We start from the raw sequence: 19,340 nt of genomic DNA, 5'->3' as shown, positions 1-19,340 counted from the left end.
GAGTTCGAGGAAAGCCTGGTCTACAAAAGCGAGTTTCAGAACACAACAACAACAACAAACAAACAAACAAACAAAAACAAACAACAAAAAAGATTAGGTGGAATTCATGCCAAATGCCCAGAACAGAATGAGTAATAACAAATATTAGTCATTTTCTGTTGCCAGCTGCCATCCTCTGGCATTGTTTGCGCATACATTGAGGGCTCAGCTGGTCAGTAGGCTCTTAAAGGCATAGTATGCTGCATTACATACACCTTTACAGAATGTACTACTTAAAAGGTAATACTCCTGGAGCCGGGGACATGGCTCGGTGGCTAAGGTGCTTGCTGCACTTCCAGAAGATGCAAGATCGGTTCCCAGTACCCACTCACAACCACCTATCACTCCAGCTCCAGGGGATCTGATGCCCTCTGGGGCCGCCGCAGATACACACATTTTTCTTTCCCAAAAGGCAGTCCCTATACAGTGAGACTAAGGCAATAATTGCACTAAACTGGCGCACGAATCAGCACTAGGGAACATTACCTGCTCTACATATGTCCAGAGTACCCTGCAATGGGCCAGCTGCTAATTTAGAAGACCACACCGATTTGCAGGGTAAAGCTGAGTGTTTCGCTCCACAAACCACACTCGCCTAATCAAACACAGAAGCTGTATATGAATCGATACCCTCTGGGCAGTTGCTAGAGGTTTGTCCTCACCAATTAGTTGTCTCCTGGAAAGGGCCACCCATGTGCTTTGCCATACTAGAGGAGCTATCATAGCTGCTATTTGAGCAGAGGGAAAGCACTTCTCTCGGCTGCTATAAAGGGCCAGAGTACATCTACCTATCTTTAAGTTGCTGAGATATATTATTGGTTTCTAGTTCCCTAAAAATTGCAGGTTTTCCAAACTATCCCTTAGTTTAACATTAAGGCAGACAATGACCTGAAGAGGTGTGGCACTGAACAAAAAAATTGTATGTGGGCTTCTCCCAGTTGTGTTCCTATGCAAACGTAACCAAGGCATGACGGTACATAAAGTTTGTCATAAGCAACATGAAAACATTTGAATAGTCATGCGGTCCAAAACACATCTAAATAAAAAATTTATAAATCCTACAACACAAACAAGAAAGCATTGTGATCAACTAAACAAGTAACCAAGGCTCTACTCATTCATAGGTGAGCCCAGAACACCAGATCATTCAAGGGGAAGGGTGTGAAGTTTATCAGCTAAACAGATCTGTCAAGTAAAGGCATGGTGCTTTGAAGCCAGATGAAATGCAGCAAGCAAAAGAATTACAAATCCATTCAGTTAGAAAATACACAATAGCAAATCTAAGACAAAAAATGTTGGTGGTGGTGCTGGAGAGACGGCTCAGGAGTTATGAGCGCTGGCTGATTTTTCAGAGGATCAGAGTTCCCATCACAACATCCAAACAGATCTCCATGGGTATCTGAAGCTGTCTTCTGGCCTCTAAGGGCACCTAGACTTACTATGGCATATCGTGCCAACACCACACACACACACACACACACACATTTCACACACTACGGGAGCATCCCAGGGTCCCATCCGGATTCCCTGACGACTGTTTAACATGGGTTGATCCCACTTTTTAAAAAGCTTGAGCTATCAGCTGCTCTCCTTTCAGGCCCCTGAGGCCCCCTCGGGCTACCTTCCACCGAGCCAGAGCGGCTGACGTCACAGCGGAAAGGGCGGGACGCTGGCCGCCTGGCCACACCCAGGCCCTGCGCAGGCGTGGTTCGCGGCGCCTTCCCGGAAGAGCTCGGCGGTGGGCGCGGGGTGGCCGCGGCCTGTGGGTTGTGGGGCCGGCGGGCCGAGGTGGAGGACACTGTTCAGGGGAGAGCCAGGTGATGAGGCAGGGTCTCAGGCGTTTTCCCGGGGAGACAGGCGCGAGCTGGGCCGGCCGTCGGGCGCCTTGCTTCCAAAGGCCGAGTTTTCCCGTGTGCGGTCCCGCTCAGGCTGCCCGGCTGCATCCGACCCGAGGCGCTTCAGGGAATGAATGTTTAATTTCAGAAATTTTAGGAAAGCCGCCTTCTGTGAACGTCTTGACTGTAGTTTCCTCCCTCAGGTGGGGCACCTTTAGCTTTTTGTGCTTTTCGATGCAAGGTCTTGAGCCGAGGTAACGCTGCACCCGGTGTAAAGTGTGCCCTCGAAAAGAGTTTCTAAACTCTCCAAACGAGAGTTCCTACCTGCCAGGCTACACTGAGGGGACTGCATTGAGATTTTCCCGAGTTACACATGGAAAACACTTCCCTTGTTTGGAAGAGTGATGGTAGACCTGGGCAGTCTGCCAGGGAAGGAAAGACCATGGATTTCCAGTTGGTTCTCATACTTGATTGTCTTTCTCACCGTCTCTGCGCACATGCCCAAGGGATGGTGATATTCCTGTTTTGAATTTTTATATAGTTTTTTTTTCTTTCTGCCTGTTAAAATGTACACCAGTCTTATACCAACTCTTTTTTGTTTCAGTTCTCTTCAAGGTTAGAGTTTGGGTGGAGGTAGAAAATACGAAGTGTGTTGAGTTTACCTGATCCGTGGTATTTGGGGCGAATCTGGCAAATGCAAAGAACAAAGCAAAAAAAAAAAAAATCATTAATACAAATGGGTTTGCGTGCATTCTTTCCCATTGTACATGAAATGGCCAGTTTTCTCTTCTGAGAGAATCAATGAGTTGTCGCAGCACTAAAGTGATCAAATTGTAGAGTTTAACATAGGGGGAAAAAAATAACTGTTTTTATTATTTAGCAGAAAGCTTATAGCCCAGCTTTGATTAAAGATGACTTCCTTGTTCACTCAAGAAATCCACCTTTCTAAAAGGCATGAAGAAATGTAAGTTTTTGAAAAAGGTACTCTAAATATGGAGCGTGTGCTGGCTTTACTAGTGAGACATGCACAGGAAGACATGTTAAAGTATCATTTTCTGACAGGCTTTATTGGAGATAATTGCATTGTCTCTTAAGACTAAAAGGCACAATTATATTTTATATGTCTGTATATCTACTTACTTTAAAAAAAAACTAATATCAAAATTCGCCCATTCTGTGCTTCACAATAGAACGTTTTTGATGGCAGGGGCTCTCAAGAAAGGGTCTCATGTGGCCCAGACTGGTCTTGAACTTGCTATACAATTAAAACTGATCTTGAACCCTGATCATTCTGTGTCTTCTGAGTGCTTGGAATAAGGGTACTTACCACCGTACTTGAATCTTTTTTTTTTAAATAAAAAAAATTTTAAAGTTTATTACTTGAAATTTTCTCTCTCTATCTCTCTCTCTCTCTGTGTGTGTGTGTGTGTGTGTGTGTGTGTGTAGTGTGTAATTATACATGTGTGAATACACGGGGCTCAGAAGAGAGTGAGAGGGCATCAGAACCCCTGGAGCTAAGAGCTACAGGCAGGTGTTTACTGCTTGATGTGGGTGCTGAGAACTAAACGCAAGTCCTCTAGAAAAGCAAGAGCAATCTCTCCAGCTCCAAGCTTGGCTTTCAATAGACTTGAGGCCTCTTATCCTGGGCTGGCATTATGTTCATGGAGCATGACTTGTACAGCCACAGTCCCTGCATTCTCTCTAATGTTCTGATGTCATAGTCTAATCATTTTTCACTTGGTCCAGCATATTGTATAGATAGCCATGATCTTATTATTAATCTTCATATATCTGTGAGCTTTCAGATTTTTCTGTTGTCTAATTACCAAGTCCTGCCCTTTGCTGTTCTAATAAACTATTCTCATAAAAACAAAAATAAAGTGAATGTTCATCAACCTCGGTTTTTAGTTCTACATTCAAGATAGCCCCATGAAACAGTGTTCTTTGACAACCTTCATGACTTATTATTTCTCTGTATACCACTTATGTGTTTTTAATCATTGTACATGATTTCTTATCATTTAGAGGACCCAAAAACTTATAAAATGAACAAGAAACTTTTCAAGTGTATTATATATAATGAGGTAGCTAAACAATTTACTCATAACTTTCCATCTTTCTTCAGGCATTGGTTCACCTTGTGAGCATGCAGGCGTCCATACATACTGCCTCTCACTCATATATCAAACCATCATCTTTCTCTTGGAAAAAGAGATAAAAAATATTTTTATTGCTTCTTCAAACATATGGAAGTTTAGCACAATTCTAAATGTGTAACATGAGATTCAGGGGTACTGAAGTGTTAAGCAGAAGGTTTCCTATAGCAAGTTATAGCAATGTATATGTGTGGGGAGGTATATATAACTATGTGTACAAGGAGCTATGTATTACAGTTTGCATTTTCACCAAAAATTACATGTCTTCAACACTCTAAAATACTTTCAAAAGACCGCGGAGGCTAAAAAAGAAAGGCTTGTACTTATGACATATAAGAAGTATATGTTAATAAAAATAAAAATAATTTTATCCAGATTGACTTAAGGCATAGTAAACTATTTTTTTTATTGTTCCATTAGTTGATAAAATAATTGGCTGTCAATCATGGTCATAGTTGAGGTGAGATACAATTAAGAAAGAAATTTTATATACTGGTCAAGCAATACAATGTTTGCTTTTCAATTTTTTCCTCTATATAATCTCCATTTCTTTTTCAGAGTATCACGAAGATTAATGTTACTTCAGAAAATGAGGAATAATTTTGGTGATCAAAACACAGGCAGGGCATGTCTCCTCCAAGCCACTGAGACTGCTCTAAAGAGGAACCTCAGTCTCTTGCAGGTAATTTCCATGACGGGTATAGATGTCTTCCCTTTCCTGAGGTATTTACAATGCATCTTATGATTTAGATTCACATCATTTCTTTGTTTTTAGTAACAAGCAGACTTAATGAGCCGATGTCTTTTTCAAGCCTGTGTTAGTTGGGCAAATAGCATATGGATTCTTGCTTTTTAAAAATGAAAAAAATTGAAGTTTACATAAGCTAAATATTTTCTGTCAACCAAAAAATCAATGACGACAGGAAGAATATTAAGGTCACCTTTGTGCAAGAAGAAGCAGAAAGTGTATCCTTACATTTTCCATATTCTTCCACTTCAAGGAAGGACCCCAAAGACCTTAAGCTGTGATGTGTTTAGATCCAACTCAAATACTAAACAGCATGGAAACATGAACCGCTTGATTTTGCCCAACTAATTCCACAGAATTCTTTGTGTGAGAGCTCACTTCGCAGACTCCTTAGGATAGTTATGGAGTAGGTGGTCAAAGTGGATGATTGTGCAGGGCCTCACCATTTGGCCAATGTGCCCATTTGGAATAAAATCATATGTGTAACATTTTTGGCTGCTTGCTATACTGTGCTTCCAGAATTGTGTGGCTTCATCCATAATTAAAACCCTAGAGTTTGCTTCCATTCAAGCTTCCAAGAGATCCTATGACTAAAACATTTGGTAGTAAGACTATATTATTTAAGTTATAAAGCAGTGTTTTCAGTTTTTTATTGTTAAATATTTTCATCGATAGGCATGATACAGCTATCTTCTATCCTCACTACAGGATAAAGGGAGAGGAAAATTCAGTTATCTTCTCAGCTTCTGGCAGTTTGATCCACAGTAATTTAAGTCACAGCCATAGTGCTACCAAAGCATTCTATATTGCCATATGTCTTACTTGCCCAATGGTGTTAACAATATTTATTTTTAAATGGAAATATATAGGGTATTCTGGAAATTGCTGTGAAAAGTTAGAGAAACTAAATTGGAAGACTTGATTGCTACTACCTGTAGCAAGTGATGTGATATTTGGTTTTCAAGTATTTTCCTTTTAATGAGTGAGCATCTGATGAGTGCCTAGAGCTACAGTAGAGATGACAAAGTCAGAATAAATGGAGGGTTTGTTCAGGAAGGCTCCAGCCTAGATGCTGGCCGAACTGTGTGAGCTCCTCGTGACAGAAGACGGGCCCTTTCTGTGATCGCATACTGAACTACACGGGATAGACCAGAGACTGTGAAGATTCAGGGTAAAAAGGTGCTTGAGAGTCTCTTTAGGATGGAGGTTTCCCCACCTTTCCAAAGATATTTTGCATGGATTTATGATTTGGTATGATTTCTATGTTCTGAATATTAGACCTAATTAAGAGACAGAACTGATGTAAAGATGTTCATAGAGACTTCTGAGATGAGCCAAACCTCGTCTGTGTTAAATAGTTAAGATGCTTTACTGGATTCTTAAATAAAAGCAGTCAAGAACAGAAAGACGAACGGCCCTAGTGACGTTAGCGGGATTATGATCTAACAAGCTTAAGAATTCACAGGAGACAAAGTTGGGCATGTCAGAGACTGTACTGGTTTGAATAGACAATGCCTCTCAGAGGCTCATGTATTTGACCACTTGGTCTCTAGTTAGTGGTGATCTTTGGGGGAGATTTTGGGACCTTTAGGAGCTGCAGCTGGAGGAAGTCTGTCACTGGGGATGGACTTTAAAAGTTGACGACCTCACTTTCAGTTTTCACCCTGTGCTTCCTGTGTGCAGTTGCTGTGTAATCTCTAAGCTCCCTGCTCTGGCCGCTGCCATGCCTCCCCTCCGTGGTGGACTCTTACTCCTCCGGAACCATGAGCCAGAATAAATGCTTCCTTAGCTGTTTCCGTCACAGTGTTTCGTCTCAGCAACAGGAACAGTAATTGATACAGGAACCAGAGAACATAAGGCTCAGTATATAACTGTGATGTAGTCCTAGAAATATCTAAGTTCAAGAAGAACACAGATTTACAGAAGAAATAAACGGGCTGGTAAGATGGCTCTGCAGGCAGAGGCACTCGCCACTAAGCCTGATGACCTAGTTGGATGCCCGGGACCCACATGATAGGAGAGACCTGGTTAATATGCATGCACATGTATGCATGCACACACACACACACACACACACATGCACGCACACACATTTAAGAAAGACTGATCTTCTACTTAGATGTTTCAAGAATAGGGAAATAGGCTGGAGAGAAGGCTCAATGGTTAGGGGCACAAGCTGCTCTTCTAGAGGACCAGGTTCGATCCTCAGTACCCACATGGTGGCTTACAACCATCGTGACTCCAGTTTCAGGGAACACCTGATCTGACTGACGCCTCTTCTGACCCCAGTGAGTTCTTGCACACATAGTCAGACACTCAATCACACACATATACACCTAAAAATTAAGTTTTAAATAAATAAACTATTCTTGACACTAGTAGAGGTAAGGAGAGAAGCTGAAAAAATAGTCATCAAGACAGTTTCCTTACTTTTTTAATATTTATGTAAAACTCAGTTTTATATAAAGTTCAGTTTCCATTTTATAAAGTTCTACAAATTGGATGTGTTAAATTAATTCTGAGTTGATTTGAAAATCATGGGTCCATGGGTATAATCCCTCACAAGTGGATAAGTAAGGGAATGCACTGGTTTTCATAACTGAAAGAAATGAGTTTAGTATGCTGGTTTTTTCCCTGACCGTCATCGTGAAGAGAAGAAAGGACAGCACGCCCGTCTTCATAACGCCCTACTCAGTTTTTAAGCAGTTGCTGCATCCCAGCCATGGTGACTGCTGCTAGACATGCTTTGTGTCCTGCCTTTATTTTATATGCTTTAATCACATATGCATTTTTAAATCCTGTGTTGCTTTCATGGTTTAAAATTCCAAAACAGTATTAATGGTATTAATATAGGAATCAGTGTATAAAAGTAAGATAAATAGAATTTGATTACTGTGGAATATCGTGTTGAGAGATTTTCTCGGGGGAGACAGAGTGCTTGAGAATAAACCCAGGCCATCATAGATGTTAAACACACACTATCCGAGAACTGCTTCCCATTTCCCAAGAGAGCTCGTGTGTGTATAGGGGTTGAGGGCTGGGAGAGTGGGGATAAAATCCAGGATCTTTTACACGTGCTAAGCAAGCATTCCACTGCTGAACTATAGCCCCAACTGTTATTTTCCTTTTTATTTATATATTGGGTGGGGTGCCACATATTCTTAAGACAATCAGATGATAGTTTGTGGGAAAATTTTCTCTGTCCTCTGTGTGGATTCTGGGTGTGACTCAGGCTGTCAGACTCAGCCACAAGTGCTTTTACCCACTGAGTCATCCACTGACCTACTTCTCATTTTGAAATAGAGTCTAAGTTTCTTAGACTGCTCTTAAACTTACTCTGTTGCCTAGATAGACAATAAATGTGTGAAAAGTAATCCTCCTGCCTCAGTCTCCTGTGTAGCTGGGATTACAGTCCTGTGCCACCAGGCCCAGTTTATGGGAAAGATATTAAATAGCATGTATATTACATTAGATTCTCATTGAAAGGTCTAACATTCCTTTTACCATTAAATGTTTTTCCGAGGTTTAAAAATTAGATAAAAGTGAGCTTGGCCTGCCCTCCCTCTCCCATTCGGCCTTTCCATGGTCCCCAAGGCCTGCTCTCAAACTATAAAAACTGCTAGTCAGGCCCAGGTGTTTAGAGTGGTAAACCATAGTGTAACTACTTCCAGTACTTTGTCAGGAGCAGGGTAGGTTATCTCTAGGGCAGGCACCTTGGCGGTACCCAAAGCTTACAGGCGGCTCTACCAAAAGCATACTAACACAAGCCTGACCCCTCCTACTGTCTGATTTCGTCTTCCTTTGGTCTTCTGACTGGTGTAATGAACATTAACAAGGGATCAGCCTCTTTTGAAAAAGCATGAAAATGCACGAATTCAGATTTACATTTGCAATACAATTCTAAGCCACTTGGGAATTCTTCCCTGCTACTCATGATAGTATGAAGATATTACACTAAAATGTGGTATTCAAGAGAAAATTTAAGAAGACCTCATCTCACTGGGGAAACTCTTGTTTACTTATAGTCACTTATCACAAAGTTATTTACATATGTATTTTGATCTCTACAAAATTTGCAGTGAATTTGGTAACATTTATGTCAAGTCATTTGGGAGAAATAAGCTATCACAAACAGGCAATATGAAAACAGAAGTGGGGCCAACAAGGGGGAAGGAAGAGAACACAGGGAAGAGATGAAGAAAGACATGTATGTGCCCTGTATGTGTGGAAATGCCCTAACACATTGTCTTGTGTGCTAACTTTAAAACTTTTTCAAAAAGCAGTATCAAATGCTGGAGAATTTTTTTAAAGGAGGCATAAAGAAACAACTAATCCATGAAATATTTGACATCTCAGTAAATGAAGTGCATGTGAAGGAAGACAGTTCTGGGTCAAATTTCAGTCAGTAAATGCCACAAAAGATTGTGGACTTGGAAAATGCAGGCAGAGTGACTTTTCCTGACTACTATTCAATAGAATACCAGCCTTAAAAATAAGCATGATTGGTGTGCATTTGGAGGAGAGGGAGGACTTTGTTTGTGTAAATACTTCTGTGTTATAAAATACACTTCCGCCTCCCCTCTCAGAAAACTCAACCTTCCACAGAAAGACCATCCTGTGCTTTCAGAAGTTGTCCAGGCCCTGAAGGACAGAGTAGGATAGGAAAACATTACAGTCAGGAATAGAATGAGAGCCTCTACTGCCATCATGGGGCAGTTGCAATTAAGCAGGAACTTCAGCAGACTGTTACCCGGATGGCCAATGACAAGTACTTTTGATGAAGATAGGAGAAACAGCTGAGCCTGGCGTGCACCAGGCCCTGGGCGCCGTCCACAGTACCGTAAAAATCAAAAATGAGAGTTGTTATTTTTTTAGTACTTGTAAAATATCACAAACCTTTGCTTTCAAAAGTTTTTTTTTTTTTTTACCAACCTTCAAAATTTGGTATGCATTTTGTACTTAAGTACATCACAACTCAACAACCAGCACAGTTTAAGCTCTGGTCAGTTAGATTAATGGCTATAGTGCTAAGAGTGGAAATCTAGAAACCCCATCACATTTGAGTGTGGTATTTGAGGCAAGATCACTTCAGCATTCCTGATCACTGGCTGGACGTATTCTAAAGGCTATATCTATAGCTCATGGCTATAATTTCAGCCTTCAGAGGTACCAGCACAGAGTTGCTTCAAATTCTAAGCCAGTCTCACCAATGAAGCAAGTTTAGGCTAGCCAAGGTAACACAGCAGTACTTTATCTTAGAAAGAAAAACTCAAATTTGTGTTCCAGTTATTTTATTCTATCTCACGTGTGGTTTTTATTGGTTTAAAGAGAATCTGCTGCCCTTCCGTTACCTAGTTACAGATAGTTAATATAGGAAACAGGATACTGAATATGTGATTGCTTTTATGGGTTTAGATGTTTTTGTTTTATAGAGATGGGAATCAAATCTAAGTCCTTGTACATGTTAGGCAATTGCTGAGCCACATTTTCTGCCCTGTTTTGTTATTTCTTTTTTTAAAAGGTTGGTTATGTGCTGTGCACATGAGTGCAGGTGCTTGTTGAGGCCAGAAGGGGGCATCTTCACTCTGGAGCTGGATTTACAGGCACTTGTGAGGTACCTGATTTAGGTGCTAGGAACCAAAGCACTGAGCCATCTCTCCAGCCCCTGCACTTCGTTTTTAAAACAGGCCAGTTTCCCACCATTCCTCCAGGGTGACTTACGAGATGTTGCTTTGCTTTTAATTTTCTGAGATTTGAAATATTTCAGTTCTTTGTGTCTTTTTATACTTAGATTATGCCATTCTTACCAAATGGAAACCTCTCCAAGTTAGCCCTGAATGCCTTCGCCAATATAGTAACAGTCTTCTATAGTTTCCTTTCTTCCTGACCTGGAGGGTTCTTGCAGCCTTCTTGTATTTGCCATCCAGACTTGGAGTTGGTCATTGCTTCAAGGAGCTTTGGCTCCTTTTGGCAGGAAATATATTCAGAGCGCTCAATCTGGGCACTGGGGCTATTTATTGCAGCCTCTTTGATTTTCCTTTTTAAGATAAGATACAACAAGAGTTCCTATCAGTAATTTCAATTCAGTCAAAGGATTGCAATGCTTTTAAGTTAAAACCATTGGTTCTGTGTCCTAACTTTTCCCCCTTATCTCAAAACCTCAGTCCTGAACTAAGTATGACATCTCGTGCCTGTAATCCCAGTACTTGGGAGGCTGGAACAGGGCTGCTGTGAGTTTGAGACAAACCTGAGCCACAGAGTGAGACTTTGTTTTAAAAACCCAAATGCTTAGTCCCCAGGAGCTCCCAGCACCAGCGCACCTGTGTGCAGCAGTCTCCCTGGTCTTGGGGGGGGGGAGGTCCAAGACTTCCCAGCAGCTATCTGAAGCCACGGATAATGCCAGACGCAGTGTATACTGTTCTCCCTTATATTTGCACACCTGTAATGAGGCACAGAAAAGTTTCATGTGACATAGTATACACCTCTGGCCATGTATACAGCTGTCAGGAGGCCTCATATAGAAATATCAGGATATAGCTTGTTGCAGAATGTGCTAATCAAATCGTGGCATTTTTGTTCCGTTTGGTTTACTCCAGTCTGGCAAAGGGAAGTCATCCTTCATCCTGTTTACTGAGCTGATTTTGAATCTAAGGTATATGAGGATAAATTTCAAGTGGTTGTTTAACCAACAGATCAATCTTAGGACAGTTACAAAATAAAATAAAATATTCTCTTGGCACGTGTCAAAGCAAGTACTTGGTGAACACTTGAATGAATAAATTAGTAATAAGACCATGACTCTGGGCATCAAGTGGAGACAATGAACATCTTCCTGAAAGAACAGTCTAGGGAGCTTTGTGTTCCTGCGAGCAAGGCATCAGGTAGCGTTAGTGTGGAGGGTACACCAGGGCCACCTGGCCTTTGAGACCCCAGTGCCACTCAGCAAGGGGCTTTACCCAGTAGAGAAGTGAATGGCTCGGTAGAGGCCTAGCCCCCCTCTGCAGTAGTGGTTGAAGCTGTGTAATGCAGGCATGAAGGAAGACAGAGTAAACAAGGGAAGTAAGTTGTCACACATGTTAAGAAAGTAAACACCAAGGCAGCCGACGAGAAGTCAGCAGAGCACCTAGGAGCCTCAAGTCACTGGGGCTAAGGCAGCATGCAGTGATGTGGTATGGGGTGAATGCCACAGGATCTCCCTCTGCTGACAGCTGCACTTCTGTTTGCATATCTACTTCTCTGCAAGAGATACTCAGTGTCCCTGCTTTCTGTCTTTAGGAAAAACCTTGATAATATCAAAGCTGAGTGTCACACAGATCTGTCACTGACAGGAACAGTGCACCTGTTCTAGGAGTCCTAGCAGAACCGGAGGAATGATTATTTTCTGTTTTATTTTACTAATACAACTTTCACAAACCTTGTAAAATCTCAGTGCACATCCACGAGGAGCCGGTCTTCTGTGCTGTCATGGCGGCAGCATGTGTCTCCAGCATGTGTCTTAGCTGTAAGCTTCTGGTAAGGGATAGACATGCTGACATCAGCTTTTGTAGCCCTAAATTGTGTATTTTTCCTTCAAATCACCTTCCCCTAGACAGCAGGTGCATTAATGGTTGTGCAACTTTGGGGAGTCCCTTTAGGGAATTTCCTGTTTTTCTTTTTGCATTTCACACCCATTCCTTGCTCCCGCCGCTACCATCTGCTATCCTTTTCTCCTGTTCAGCATTGGCTTCTTCACACCCCACTCCCACGCCCTCTTCCATTTCTCTCCGTCTGTCCAACAGCCCTCTACTTAGATTGCTCTGATGCGTGTACATGGATCTGGAGAACTTTTTGCTAGCAAGCAATTCACTCAGCTCAAAGGAGACACAGAGTGTGCCAAGCCTTGCTCCCAGACCTCTGTGAACTTAGAATAGTAAGTGTGCTCTAGACAGCAGTGGTGCTGGTTTGAAAAGCAGTAACCAGACTCAAATGTTTCTATAACAACATGCAGAACCCTACATTTCTTTGCATGTGTTTAAGGTGTGTAGGAAAGAAAAATTATACCAGGTTAAGCTTAATTGCCCTGCTGTCTTTACAACCATAGAAGAAAATATACTCATCTTGAAATTAAACTGCAATTTAAGTGTAGTTCTTGAATGCTATTCTCTGAGTGATGTACTGCCTAGCAATGACACTTCCCATTGGTGAATGTCATCCACAAAGCAATGTACTGCCTGGCAATGACACTTCCCATTTAAATTAGCGTTAAAATCCAGTACTAAAGACAAGTAGATGCTCACAGCCTGAGGACTGCACATGGCCAAGGATAACTGTGATATCTCCCAACACAGAGTTGGAAACTTTTAAAGCATCATGAGATGAGAGTCAGGTAACTTGACTATGTAGTTCTCAAAAATGGCCTTTGTAGGTGATAGTGTTGCTTCAAAATGTCAAAAGGTTAAATGTGTGATGGCATATTTTAACAGCCCCATTAGAAAGTAGTAAAGTAACTCATTGATCAGCCTTAGCTATGTGAAATATTTCCATGGCATAACATTCTAAAACAGAATGTTGATAATGTGCCATTAATATGTTAGCCACATCCTCTGCAGAAACTAAACCCTTTACTGCATAGCTGAGTCCGAGTATCCAGTTTTGTCTCAGCGTGCCCTTATTTTATCACTTGGCCTGTTTTCAGGTGATCTTAAAACTAATGTAACTCATGCTCTGATCATTTTTTTGTGTGCTGATTTTTGTCTCAGGGTCTCCTTAAGCAGTGGAGATTGGCCTTGAACTCAGCCCTCCTGCCATTGCCTTCCCTCCCATGATCTGGGGTGACGGCATGCTTCACCACACCCAACTCTGAGCATTTTTAAAGGAAGCATGGTTTTTCCCTCCAAGTAATAACAGGTGTTTACCAGCTACTCAAAGTAAAAGGGTAGAACACAGAAGTACTACCAGTGCTCCCGTGCTACATAAGATACCCTGCGCTCTTGGTGGAAGTGGGTTAACTGCTCTGTAATCAGGTCTCTTCCTTCTGTGTCCCTCCATCACTGGATAAACTCACTGTGTATCCAGAGAAGGGCTAAGGTGAAAGATTTGGGGTACAGACATTGGGGGTGTGGGTGCCATTTATATTGAATGTAAACACACTTGTTTTAAATGCTGGTGTCTGTTGTAGGACATAGAAGCTGCAGAGAAGTCTTTACAGGCCAGTCTTAAGCCACACCCACAGCCTGCAGTGCGGTCTCTTGAGGTAAGACCCTGAGTTAACTGTAACGGAAGTAACAACTGCATATTTCCTACATGCTAAACAAGGGCTACACAGCTGTTATTGCCCAGCTTTACTTTGTCAGTAAAATAAGCAGGGAGGGTCTGGTTAATATTTTTATATCCACAGTACAATGCTTTATATATAGCTGGTAATTAAAGCATATCTTGAAAAAATTTAATCTGCATTCAGTTCTGTGTATATGTGAGTGCATGCATGTGTGCAGCACATGTACATATGAAAGTTCACGTGCATGATCACATGTTGTGCATGTGTGGAGGTCAGAAGACCACCTTCAAGAGCTGTTTCTCTCCTTCCATCATATGGATTCTGGGGATCGAGCTCAGGTCATCAGACTCAGTGGCAAGTGTACTAACCTGCTAAGCCATCTAGCTCTCTAATGGAATAATTTTTTAATATTTGAAGTCGTTGTTCTTGTACACAGATCTATCTATATCCCCCTACCTACCCCCCAAACACTTACTACTTTTTAAAATAATTTATAATTTTAAATTTATAATTTAAAATAATTTAGAGTTGCTCTCATGTGCATAATTCACTGGGATAGGGACACACCCACCAGTTACCACATTTTCAACAAAGAATGAGTCTCCCTTTCCCATCAACTGTCTACTACCAATAGCTCTTCAGTGCGCCACGGGGCCTAGAGACCATCTGCCTCATCCATGCCAAGACTTTGGCTTGCTCGATCTCGTGTGGGTAGCCACAGCAGCTGTGAGCTCATGGCGGTAGTGGTGATGTCACGTGCAGAAGACAGCATGTCACAGGCCTCACTCTTGCCCTCTGACTGTTACTTCCTCTCTAATGGAGATGCCCTGCAGAGGAGGTCAGTGCTGCTCCCAGAAGATGTGAGCTTTTCAATAAAAATTGGATATCTTCCTATGAGTTATTGCTCAAGAAGCCTGATAAGTCTCAAAGACAACAAAGCCTATTGCTATTGCCATCATACTTGGTTACCGACCATAAATGCATGGCAAGATTCTATTGTTGAAGACACCATATACCATACACTTGGCTTCCAGACATAGAGAAGTGTTTGAAATCAACAGGAAACTTCCTCCCTGCTGGCTAGGCTTCATAGTGTCAGAAGATGCTGTGCAGTCTGCTGGGAGAGAAGAGACATCAATGGTCTTACCTAGTTCTGAACCTCACATGCCGCAATACGAACCTGCCAGGCAAGCTGTGCTTCTTGCAGCAAGACTGAGACAACTATATAGGGTAGCTATCTAGTCTCTGATTGGGTATGAGACCTGCTCCACAGGATGAGATTCTTGCCCAATATTGAAATCCTAGTCAAAAGTCCTTAACAGTGGAGGTCGTTGGCCCTAGAGTATTGTTATTTTACTAAATAGGCATGTTGTCAAATTGCCTCCCACATGTTTATGCCGAGTAGGAGCTATTCGGCTGCTGTCAGCCTTGGTCAGTGGGCAGCAGTCAGTGCAGATGCAGAACTGGTCTCAGTGCTGAGAATGAGAGACTTGGTGCTCATCCCTAACTGGATGTCAGCATTAGCCAAGGCTCAGGAACATAGGGTGAAAATTTTATAAAACATTCTGTCTTCTTGTCACACTGAAGCAGCTGTCCTATTGAATATACTGGAGTCCTGAGGGACAGCGTGCCCAGCCAAGCAGTGCTTGCTGGAAATGTAAGGAGACCCTTACTTAGGCTGTGGCCCAAACCTTCCAGATGCTTATCACCAGTACACCTGGTAGGAGGTTGAGGCAGGAGACTGCTGTGAGTCTCCATTGTGATGGAGTTTACAAAGGAGGACTGAAGTGAAAGGAGGCAAATGTCTGTCCCCAGGCGGCTTTATTAGCTGTTTACAGAAGCAGGCTGTGGAGATGGTTGGCAAAAGGGAGCCGCACTTGGTCTATGGATGTTTGTGCTGGGTGGGATTTCACTACATATAGAATAGTTTCATTTTCTACTTCTAATGAGCTTCCTCAGATGTCATTTTCCCTTTTGCCCAACTGGGGATAAGAATAGACTCAAAAGTAGAGGCTGAGAATCTGCCCCTCAATTTTCTGTGTCATTTAGGGTAACAAGAAAAAGCAGTGATCAAATGCAGAAACTCTGGCACAGAGTTGTGCACTGGGTATGTCCTCCTTTGTTGAATTCACCAATGCCTTATTTTTAGCACATACAGGGCCCTGACAATAGTGGTTAATTCAGCCGTGAATGGCGCAGAAGCCCCCTGTCTCTGGCCTTGGATGGTATTCTGAGCTGCTCTGGCACAGCAGGATGACCTTTATCTTATGCATGTCAGGCTGTTTCTCAGGCCACATGCACAGATGTATAGATATTTAGAGTCTCTCACACCATCTTCCAACAGCAGAGCCACTGTATGTGTTCCTAGCGCTATCTGACTCAGCACAGAATCAGCCCCAGAACTGATCGTGTTGATCCAATAGAAATTGCCATCCTGTGTGCAAACCTTGGCCTCCTCGGCTGCCGTTCCCAGCTCATCAAAGTTCCTCCACACAGTGTAGCAGCACTGCTTGGATTTCTGCAGCCTGTAGACCATAGTCAGACATAAACAGCATCTCTGCTTGCAAATCATTTCCAAATGGGTGCACTATGGTAGTTCTTTTCTCAGCTAAAAGTCTGAAGAGCTGGAGAGATGATGCGGCAGGTAAGAGCATTTGCTGCAGAAGCATGAGGACCTGAGTTTGCACCCCAGCTCCCACTTAAAACTCATGCCTCTCACCCCAGAGCTGTGGAGTGAGATGGAAGAGGATCACCACTGGGGGTTAGCTGGCTGCCAGGCCAGGTCCAGGCTCAGAGAGGCACTGTGTCAAAGGAACAAGGAGGCAGAGAATGACAGAGGCCTCCCAATCTCCTTGTTTTCATGGGCTTGTGTGCATATACATGTGCACATGCACCACACATGTATGCCACATTCATACACAAGTTTAAGAAAAATGAGAATGTGTCATATCAAGTATTTTTTTTTTTTAAAGCTAGGTAGGTTACATAACATCCCACTCACCTGAGGAGCCAGCTTACCAGCTTCTTACATTCAGTCACATTCCTGTTCCTGGGTCCAGATCACATCATCTGTTTATTCTGAGGAAGTTGTTTGTGTATAATCTTCTGTGGTCATTTCCGTATGGGCGGTCCAGGCTACAGAATCTAGACTAGAAAACAGGAATATTTAATAACAGGTGCCGCAAATGACAGCACTGTTAATAATCACACAGCTGGCCACAAGAGGGCGTGCAAAATCACAATAACATTGAAAACCTTCCTTCTGCCGAGAATTTGAAAATTAACACTTAGTAAATACCGAGTTTCCCCCCCCTAAAATTAGCATAAAAATGTTCTGTAGAGGAAATATACTATACATATATGTGTGTTGGGAGTGTACATGTGTACACACACACACAAACACACTGAAGATAATTGCGAAGAGCTAAATTCAACTGCTTGCTATGCTTTCTCACTTTAGTTTTGTTTTGTGTGTAGTTTTTTGTTTGTTTCTTTTTATTTTCCAGACTCGTTACTGGGCATCAGTAGAAGAACATGTCCCCAAATGGGAACAGTTCCTTTTGGGAAGAGCCCCATACCCGACTGGTAGTGAAAACCAAAATGAGGCAGGAAACACCATTCAAAATGAGGCACAGCGGTAACCTCATGTGTAACTCAGAAAACTAAAACAAAATCAAAACCAACTACGTGACAAAACTATGTAAGTCCTGGCGGGAACCTCAGGGAATAAGTGTGCTTTGTTTTGTTCCAGTGCCACGTCAGTCTGAGACCCCACCGAAAAGTCTCAGGTCGGACTGTCACAGGGCCGTAGATTTGCCAATAAAAGTGTTAAAATCTCACGCTAAGACAGAATATTTGTTAAGGATGGTATTAAGTCAGTGTCATGTGTGTTGAGAGCATTCCGTATACCCTTGTGTGGTTGTCTTCGCTTATTCCCTCCGGAGGAGCAGAAGCAAGGTGCTGAGCGTCATGATAAAAGTCACCTTGTTTAGCTGCTCTTGTCCAAGACTCGTCAGAAAGTGGATCCTCAGGTCTGGGTGCCTCCGACAGACTTCTGAGATTGGAACTACAAAGGATTCAGTATGTAGGCAGTTTCAGCTCGGTATGGTCTTGAAAAAGACCTATGAGTGCTGGAAGTGACCACTGAGTTCTGACGGACTTGAGGACGCCAACCTTGTAAAAACCAACAACTCGCCCTCAGTTCTCTTTCTACTTCTCCTCTCCCCACCTTCTTTCTGTTAACTTTATCTCTAAAGCTTAAAAGTCAATAAAGAATAGACTCAGAAAGCTGTGGGTCACAGCCCCCAGCAGAACAGCTCCGAGGCTCTTTGGTTCACCACTGCTTGCTGAGCACTGGACAAGGAAACAAGGCTCGGTACTCCAACTGTGGAGGCGGCTTCTGGGGCGGCTGCCTGCGCCGTATTGCAGTGAACTGCTCTGAACTGCAAACTTGTGGTTTTGTTGTGCTGTTTAAGAGATTCTTCTTCCTTGTGTTTTGTGTTGCCTGTAAGACCAAGTTTCATGCAATAACCCACGCTGGTCTTGAAGTCACAGCAATCCTCCTGCTTCAGCTTCTAAGCACTGGGATTACAGGTCTGAGCCCCCACCCAGGTCATTTGTATTTTTAAAAGAAGACTCAGGTAAGTTAAAACTCAGACAAGCCCCACGTCAACAAAAAGCCAGTGACGCATCTGCCATGCAACACGTCCCTGTTCATTGCCGTCTTGGAAATGTCCTGTTGAGTGGGTGTTGGTGTGGGTAACAATAACATTGTTTTCATAATATGTGCTGGCAGATTAGCGCACGTCTCGGCAGTGTGAACAGTTGTAATTAAGGAATAAGCAGCACAGGGTGTCAGTCCGCTGACAATTTCATCTATAGTGTCACAATACAAAATGTCACACAATATTAGAGCTGTTACATAGCTAGAAGAAGTACCAGCTTAGAGCTGAAGGCGTCTTTAAGAGGAGATGGAGGAGGAGAAAAGAGGAAGGCTGACTTAGCGGCCAGACAATTTTATATGTTCTCAAGACTGTCATGAAAACAAATTGATAATTTTTCTGTTACATTGCAGTTTGGGCTCCAGCCATCCAGTTGATTTAGCAGCAAAATGCAGGTTTCTTAGCAGTTCCAAACTGGTAAACAGATTTAGATGCAGGAAGGAGCAGGAGGAAGGTTTTTTTTTACCATCCAGTCTCCCAGCATATGCACATAAGAAGGTGAATGAAGCAACGTGAAACTTATTTCTCTTCAGTCAAGTGAAAAAAAAGACTAAACATTTGTTAGCTAGTAAAATATTGTGTCAA

General features: G+C 42.5%; 1 protein-coding gene across 6 annotated transcripts; it reads left to right on the top strand.

Annotated features, from left to right (window-relative positions):
• The first annotated feature begins 1,735 nt into the window (after positions 1-1,735).
• Cep15 (centrosomal protein 15) lies at positions 1,736-17,873 on the top strand. Of its 6 annotated transcripts, none has more exons than XM_048421128.3 (5): positions 1,736-1,856; positions 2,758-2,838; positions 4,589-4,712; positions 13,936-14,010; positions 17,541-17,873. In XM_048421128.3, the coding sequence occupies exons 2-5, from the start codon at positions 2,786-2,788 to the stop codon at positions 17,673-17,675; spliced, it is 387 nt and encodes a 128-aa protein (XP_048277085.1). In that variant the 5' UTR covers positions 1,736-1,856; positions 2,758-2,785; the 3' UTR covers positions 17,676-17,873. The 6 variants fall into 6 exon arrangements, with proteins under 6 accessions (XP_048277085.1, XP_048277086.1, XP_048277089.1 ...); XM_048421129.3 differs by having other exon boundaries at positions 1,737-1,856; positions 2,755-2,838; XM_048421130.3 differs by lacking the exon at positions 1,736-1,856 and adding an exon at positions 1,881-2,077.
• Positions 17,874-19,340: the final 1,467 nt, after the last annotated feature.

Source organism: Myodes glareolus, chromosome 5 (genome assembly GCF_982192425.1).
Source record: "Myodes glareolus chromosome 5, mMyoGla1.1, whole genome shotgun sequence".
NCBI lineage: Eukaryota > Metazoa > Chordata > Mammalia > Rodentia > Cricetidae > Myodes > Myodes glareolus.
This window is presented reverse-complemented; position numbering and strand designations above follow the sequence as displayed.